The sequence below is a fragment of the Triticum dicoccoides genome, chromosome 2B, assembly GCF_002162155.2.
Source record: "Triticum dicoccoides isolate Atlit2015 ecotype Zavitan chromosome 2B, WEW_v2.0, whole genome shotgun sequence".
Classification (NCBI taxonomy): domain Eukaryota; kingdom Viridiplantae; phylum Streptophyta; class Magnoliopsida; order Poales; family Poaceae; genus Triticum; species Triticum dicoccoides.
The window spans coordinates 149155110-149163126 of NC_041383.1; the positions used below are offsets into that span (position 1 = coordinate 149155110).

The following is an 8017-nucleotide window of genomic DNA, read 5'->3' on the forward strand; positions in this document are numbered from 1 at the left end:
GTAGAATATAAATTATTTATTGTAAATGTTATACTATTAAATACTTCACGTTTATTTGAATGTAAAATCCAATTGCATAATCTTATAAGATAGAACTCAGCTTTTGTTTGCTAAATATTTGGTCAAAGTTCAAATCTGAATCGATTTTGCTAAAGCACATGTAGATGTGTCCTAAGCAAACTTATAAGCGGCATAAAAGAAAAGGTCGTTGTGGATATATAATAGCAAAATGTTCTAGAACTATTTTAGATCCAGTTATTTATCTTTTTTGTTAGCTCACAAATAGAATGATGTACATTGGTCACACCTATATATACATCTATTTTCAGATTATTTTAGTAATAGATTATTCTTTTTAGATCAATGAAATATTTTTTTATTTGTTATTTGGAAGCCCAGATTCTATTTTGCATCTTTGGGGCATAAGTGTTATACAAACATCATTACTTTTTCTTCTTACTAATGATCATCTTGAAATAAAAATGCAGGTCATGGAAAGCCTCGAGCATGCAATGAGACGCGACGCTCCGATTCTGGCTGAGTACTTAGGAGGCGCCGTAAACAGCGATGCTTACCACATGACTAATCCAAGACCAGATGGCTGTGGCGTGTCGGTGTGCATCAGGCAGGGCCTTGAAGATGCAGGCGTCACACCAGAGGAGGTGACGATCATATGTTTTAGTTTCTACCATTTGGAATTGTGTATTAATCTCTATCAATATTTGGTAATTACTTCCAAGCTGGGTCATGAATTGTAAGTTAATTCTTTCACTGCAGGTCAATTACATAAATGCTCATGCAACCTCAACCCCCGCCGGAGATCTTGCAGAGGTGAATGCTTTGAAGCACGTCTTCAAGGACCCATCTCGGATTAAACTGAACGCAACCAAGGTTCATTTTTTTTAATCTTGGAAGCTTCTGAGACATTTGTATAATTCACTTGAAATTCATTTGGATGTATGTTTCTTTCTGATGCATGAAACCTCTCTCTTTTTTTCTAGTCAATGATAGGGCATTCCCTAGGCGCAGCAGGCGGTTTGGAGGCCATCGCTACCATCAAAGCCATAACCACCGGATGGGTGCATCCTACTATAAACCAATTTGTAAGTACTTATTTATGTTTGAAATAGTAGGTCGTTTTGTACATATGTTGAAATTGCATTACAAGTGCAATGTATGATTACATGTTACCAGAAGTTGTGATCTTTGTAAATTACAGAACCCAGAGCCGGAAGTTGATCAATTTAACACGGTGCGTAGTGTAAAGCAACAACACGAAGTACACGTTGGTGAGTAATATGTATTCAAAAAAAATACAAACGGAACGGGGCACACCCTATACACTCCTTACTCATTTCTTTCTACCCTTTACACAGGTATCTCCAATTCATTTGGATTCGGAGGACAAAATTCAGTGGTGGTATTTGCGCCATGTAAGTCCTAATGTGTGTTCTTCTTACAACGATGTATGCAATTAGAGCAGGTGGCCACGAATATGTTTTAGCCCACATGGTGGTATGGTCTTCTAGTAGACTCTTCACCACCCATTTCTTCTTGGGCATAGTTACGATCTTGTATGACTTCGTTACTCATTGGTTGTTTACTTTGTGTGTGCACGTTGTGTTTTGGCTGTGTACATCCTAGTTATGTAGAGGATGAGTGTATGCTTTTTATGCGTGTATCGCCTGATGAGACGTTTTGAGTTAATAAAAGTGACATTTATCAAGGAAAAACTATGCGTTCGAAATGTTTTTTGACCCATATGCTGGACATTATGTTGGCAAGAAAGGTGAATCAACTTGGAGGCAACTTTTGAGAAATTACAAAAGCCATGAGTTCCGAGGGCGGCGTGTTATTGTATCAAGTACATTATCATCCAGAATTTTGTTTTGGATCACGTGAAACAGATATATGTGCAAGTTTTCATGCACTTAAGGTTCCATTTTTAATTTCTTGAACTGCATGTTGTTCTAGAGAACGTGATCTCGGCTACTTTCAAACGATGAAGTCTGTTGCAAAAATTTCTTCACCTTTGGAGCTTATATCAACGTATGAAGTTTGACGTGGTGCATTGCAACGGAACAAGCAAATTACATGTGCATCAGTTATTCTATTTTGCAAAATGCCTCGAGGACAACATATATTTAGTTTTCACAACATAACTATAAACAGGAAAGGTAATTATTTTTCCCCTTCCCTTTTGGCCACCATGTGCGTCGTTTCTCCTTTGCTATCCTCATTAGTTAAAAAACCCTTATGTATACAATGAGTATGGCTTGTAATAGCACCAACAAACGGTTAGTCACATCTTTCTCTTGCTACTCTCTGTTCCATCAACCATCTCTTACATGTAACTTCATACATTTTTGCCCTTCATTTATAAAATTAAAAATGGCACGGTACAGGCCTTCCAATCTTTGTTCGCTAAAAAACATACAATATTTGACAAATGGAAGAGTTGTAGCCGCTGAAGCCGAAGAGGAAGGCCCCGCCGCTTCTGATGCGGTCGTCGCGGCGATCATCGTAATTCCCGCAACGGAAGTGCCTGCCACCACAGTCTTAGTCCCACCCCCGTAGTGGAAGTGCGCGCCGTCGATGAGGGCTCAATACATGCTCAGCGCGTCTGAGTGCAGAAGGCAGGTGTTGCCTTCATCAGCTTCCAACTTCCAAAGTCTGCGGCTCCCTTGCCTGAACGCAATGTCGACAAGCCATCAGAGGTAAGTACTCTTGTAGGTGGGCAAAAATTTGGGGTGGGGAGGGGGGGTGTGGTAGTGGAGGAACGTCGGCCATCGATGGAACGAAGAGGGTGAGCGGTGATGAGAGTTAAGGCCAAAGTGTCTCATCTCCCGTGCTTTCCAACGTGTGCAGACACGCGCCAAGTTGCACCTACTGGAGCATGGCTCTGAGGAAACGGCTGATTCGGATGTTCCTCCTTAGCCAGAATGGGTTCTGCTTTGAAAACCGTGCAGGCCGATATTTCGGTGCAGCCTAGGAAACCCAAGCACACACATTTTGCGTCCGCAGGACCTATATGAGCTGAATGCTAACAACCAAACACGCCCCTAGCGGACAATGCCCATGCATGTACCAAGACCAGGCCTAAGCATCGCCAGCGACTAGGCCTGTGCTACGACCAGCGCATGGGAAACTGGAACAATAACACCAAGAGCTGAGACCAGTGTTGCAACGAGCCACACGACAAAGGTGATGATGCTGCAACAGGCATTTAGTGGCGGAGCGTGACGAGAGGAGCAATTAAGGGGGGCCCAAAATTTCCAAACTAGAAGAAAAATATGCATGAAAAGTCAAAGTAAGGCGTGTCCCCAATGTAAAGAAATTAAAAAAATGTTACGCGATAATTGAATAATCATTGTTACTTATCAGATTCAAGTTAATTGATATAACTGGAATGTGGTTGACTGATTGGACATCTGATGATCCCAATCATGTTTCTTTAGCTTATACAACATGTTAACCCCCATGGTCCAGCAATTAGAACATGCGAATCATCTTTCCATGGCAATCAAAATTGACATGTAGAAGGAGTTCACTTTCAGCTCATCGGTTGTCGTTACATTGGGCTTCGGCCGTGGCGCGCATCACTGCAGCAACATGGGGAGGGAGCAACTGCTGCGTGCATATGCAGGAGCAGCAACAAGCAACCGGCGTGATGGTTGGTTGGCAATGGAAGCCTCGATGGAGCAGTCCAGAAAGGGGAGAACTCTACAGTGGAGAAACGTGATTGAAGAATTGGGACAGGGTGTAGAAATCAAATTTCTAGGGAGCGAGAGGATGGAGACATGATTTCCTTCTACTTGAGGTAGAAGAGACGAGCATGAAAGGCTGATAGGTGTATCGTAACATTAGGATGACGAGGAAAGTTGTATATTCATGTGTTGGACCATAATGCTTAGTAATAAATTTTGTTTTTCACTTTTGCAAGGGGGGTTCGTGATCCCTTTGGCCTCCAAGAAGCTCCGCCAGTGCCGGCATTGGCCGGTGCTGTGATCGGTGTCGCCAGGAGCTTTGATGGGTCTACGGCGGTGCTGTAATGGGAGTAGGGGCGCGTCGACTATGCTGCAACTGACTCGGGTTGGCGCTGTGGCTAGCAACGTTGCGTGGTGGTGCTACGAGCAGGCGGGGATGGAGCAGCGACGGGCACAACATTGTTGCTAGGTCCAGTGGCTGCGATGATCCAAGGTCGATGCTGCGAATGGCGACACCCAATGCTGTGAGCGATCGTCACCGGCATTGCCAGGGAACACGCGGCGAGCGGCGACACGGACTGTCGTGATCTCACCGGTGGTGTGTGCTGGGAGCGTGACATTGGGGATGCCGCTAGCGATGTGCAACGAGCTCGTCGCTGTGAGTGCAAGGCGAGGGATGCGCTGCTCCACAGCGGAGAAAGCTGCCGGAGAGGAATATGAGATATTGGACACGAACGGCTCTCTACGCACAAGTACAGCCGACGGCTGCGGAGGTTTCCGATCCGCTGCCCAGATCGGGCGACCGACGCGATACAACAAGGCACTTTGTCACGACATTCATATTGTACCCGGAATTCTCGGAACCTGGCGTGTCGACGCCCATCAGCAACGAAGGCGGACACGTACTTCTTAGAGTGATGTTGCCGGCGACGTATACCCAAAACCTCCCTCCCGCGGGCCATGCAAAACCTGCTTCTCCCGAACGCGGCCGCCGCGCCCTGCTGCGCGCAGCCGAGGCGGCCATCCCGCCTCTTCGTTCGCGCCTCAGCAGTGTCGTCGTCGGCGCCTCGGCGGGAGACCGACCCGAGGAAGCGGGTGGTGATCACGGGGATGGGCCTGGTGTCGGTGTTCGGGAACGACGTGGACGTATACTACGAGCGGCTCCTCGCCGGGGAGAGCGGCGTCGGCGCCATCGACCGTTTCGACGCCTCCGGGTTCCCCACGCGCTTCGCCGCCCAGATCCGCGGCTTCTCCTCCGAGGGCTACGTCGACGGCAAGCTCGACCGCCGCCTTGACGACATCCACCGCTACGCCCTCGTCGCCACCAAGAAGGCCCTCGAGTGCGCAAGCCTCGCCCCCGGCACCAGCGCCATGGAGAAGGTCGACAAAGAACGGGCCGGCGTGGTCGTCGGCTCCGGCATGGGCGGCATCACGGCGCTCTCCGACGGCATCGCGAGCCTGGTGACCAAGGGGTGCGGGAAGATATCTCCCCTGTGCATCCCGCACGCCATAACCAACATCAGCTCCGCCTTGGTCGCCATGGACGCTGCCGACGGCTTCCTAGGCCCGAACTTCTCGATCTCCACCGCGTGTGCCACCTCCAACCACTGCTTCAACAGCGCCGCGGACCAGATCCGACTGGGCCGAGCCGACGTCATGATCGCCGGTGGCACCGAAGCTGGCATCATCCCGATCGCCCTCGGCGCGTTCTTCGCGTGCAGGGCGCTGTCGCAGAGGAACGACGACCCCGGCACGGCGTCGAGGCCGTGGGACAAGGACCGCGACGGCTTTGTCCTCGGTGAAGGAGCCGGAGTACTGGTATGTTTGAAGTTTGATATTTACTTACCGAAAATGCTATCCTTACGTAAAAAGTCCGACAAAATCTATACCTACTAGTGTATTCAATTTGGCAACCGTTCCCTTGATTTTAGCTAACCGTTGTCCATTTGAATTATGGTACGTAAACATTGTGTAAAACCCTTACTACATCCGAGTAGCATCTTACCTTTTCTTTTACTTTTGAGGGTAATAGCATCTTACTTACTGTAATCAGTACGCACATATTTTTGGCAGAGTACTCACGTCACGCCCAACCCCGCTAGAAGACATGTTAGCCTTCAAAGTTTGAACATGCATTTTATCCGGAGGGCCGTTTTGGCTTTGGAGAGCATATGCCTCTAGATAATAGTAAATTCAAAATAAATACATAGTAAACAACACTTAAAAATTCTATTTTTCGTGCTTGATATTTTTCATGCGAAACGGGATAGCTGTGCTTCTCGGTGAAAAAACAAAATTAAAAGTAGCATTTGGCGTTCGCTTATTTTTGCACAACTCAAATGCTTAAGCTTTTTGACAAAAAAATTGCAGGTAGTATTTGGGTGTGACAATAAACACATCTATTTTTTATTTTTTATTGACATTTGCAAAACACATTTTTGACGGGCAGGAGCATATGCTCCTGAGAGCCTAATTGGATTTATTTTTTTGCATTTTATCAATCTATACAAGCACTTCACATAGACAAGAGAAAAGTTCAGTTTGAACTACCAACTATATATTTTGTTTTATCTGGCTTCAACACTAAATTATGTAACTGTGTGAAAATTAAATCTTGAATTTCTTAACAGTTTAATATGAGACATAGACTAGTTTTTCGCAGTGGTTTTGTGCTGCGATGATTCATGAAAACTCCAAAACATATGACTACTATTGTCATATGCACAAATGAGAAGAGATATGCATTTCTCTTTTAGGCTTCTTTTATATCGAACATGAACGATCTTATGGGTATATATGGGTTGATGATTATGCTTAATAGTCACACTCATAAATTATTTTTAGAACACCAGAATGTGAAACCAACACCATACCTCCACGTGGCTATTTTGTAGGACAGCTTTGTATATTAGAAGTTTCAAAACTCAACAAAAAAATGTGACCATTTATGTTCCATGGAGAAAAAAGACAATCAATCAACTCATCTCTCTTTATTTTTGGTGACATGAACAATGAACATTTTTATGAGCATTTGCACATTATAAATTCCTAGCATTTGCTACATCTATGAATGGTACCGCAATTTTCGGAAACACGGAAGTACAAAACACTACAAATATCTGACCTAGGTTCAAGTTCAACATCTCTAAATAGTCAAGGTTCAATATGGACGTCTTGATGTTTCGGGTCCAAATCGGACTTACACCATTATTCAGGGTGGATCGCAAAAGGCGGGGTTCCGGAGGCCTACTGTGAGTTGGGCGAGAGGAGGCAGATGTGATCTAATCAGAGTTGGGTGATATCGGTCTGATCTCGGCTCGGCTCGTTCACCAAACACGACACGCGGGCGGCAGATGGGGAGCGTGCGGGAACCACTCTTCTTGTTTTAAGGAGGTCCAAAATATCCTCCACTTCCAGGGTGGTATTAAACTTCCCACCACCTAGTCATGACATCCACATGGGCCTTTAGAGATTTTTCTGAAGTTGTTTTACGACCTAAAGCCCATCTATATTTCAACACTTGGGTGTCACAAAAATCGTTGTGTTCTTTTCTCTTCTACTATCTCTCCTTGTGCGTCCATGAAGGAGTGAATGATGTGAGTGAGTAACCGGTTGTATTGGTGGTAAAAGATATTTAGATGTCGAAAACAACTAGGCTTTCCATCTAAGCTTTGTATGTCACAACTTTGATTGAGCGCTCATCTGAATTTATGTAAATTAAAAACAAAGTTAAAATATTTCTTTTTCTACTACATGTTGAGGAACTCAGAAGTATAAATGTTCTCTATGTTATTTTTGTTCCCGTTATAAAATAAAAACTAATAATTAACATTTATTCTGTCAAACATGAAAAGTATTCCCTCCGATCCATATTAATTTTCGTTGAAACGAATATATCTAGATGTATTTTGGTTCTACATACATCCATTTGAGCGACAACTAATATGAACCGGCGGAGTACCACAATATCTTGAAGCGGAAACTAGAAAAACTAGCCCGTGCTATTTGCGATATCAAATCAATTAATAAACGGAATGTTGCTACCATTCATGTGGGATTGACTTCTCAGTTCTCAATTTTGAAATTTAAGAGTTACTTTTATGTTTTATATTCATCAGCATATGATCACAATAAGTTTCTTGTTTTTTATTTTAGTGCTCCGTTCAAATGACTACTCTTGCATTTTAATTATTTTTGTTTAACATGCATTTTTTAGTTAAATCCTTAGAAGTTTTTTCATTTTCTCCCTATTCATGTAGGGTTCAAATTCTTTTTTTTCTCGAGAACATAAACATACACACACACAGAGA

General features: G+C 44.3%; 2 protein-coding genes across 2 annotated transcripts in view; both read left to right on the plus strand.

Moving 5' to 3' along the window:
- Nucleotides 1–3812, plus strand: part of LOC119367406 (3-oxoacyl-[acyl-carrier-protein] synthase I, chloroplastic-like) — a 4842-nt gene extending 1030 nt beyond the window's left edge. The window contains exons 2-7 of the mRNA XM_037632925.1: nucleotides 489–662; nucleotides 778–891; nucleotides 1002–1103; nucleotides 1220–1289; nucleotides 1377–1433; nucleotides 3558–3812. Of these exons, the coding sequence (XP_037488822.1) occupies nucleotides 489–662; nucleotides 778–891; nucleotides 1002–1103; nucleotides 1220–1289; nucleotides 1377–1433; nucleotides 3558–3742 (702 nt within the window). The 3' untranslated portion in view covers nucleotides 3743–3812. The remainder of the gene's footprint in view (nucleotides 1–488; nucleotides 663–777; nucleotides 892–1001; nucleotides 1104–1219; nucleotides 1290–1376; nucleotides 1434–3557) is intronic.
- An 855-nt stretch (nucleotides 3813–4667) lies between these two features.
- Nucleotides 4668–8017, plus strand: part of LOC119367407 (3-oxoacyl-[acyl-carrier-protein] synthase I, chloroplastic-like) — a 6429-nt gene continuing 3079 nt past the window's right edge. The window contains exon 1 of the mRNA XM_037632926.1: nucleotides 4668–5525. Coding sequence (XP_037488823.1) covers nucleotides 4668–5525 — 858 coding nt within the window. The remainder of the gene's footprint in view (nucleotides 5526–8017) is intronic.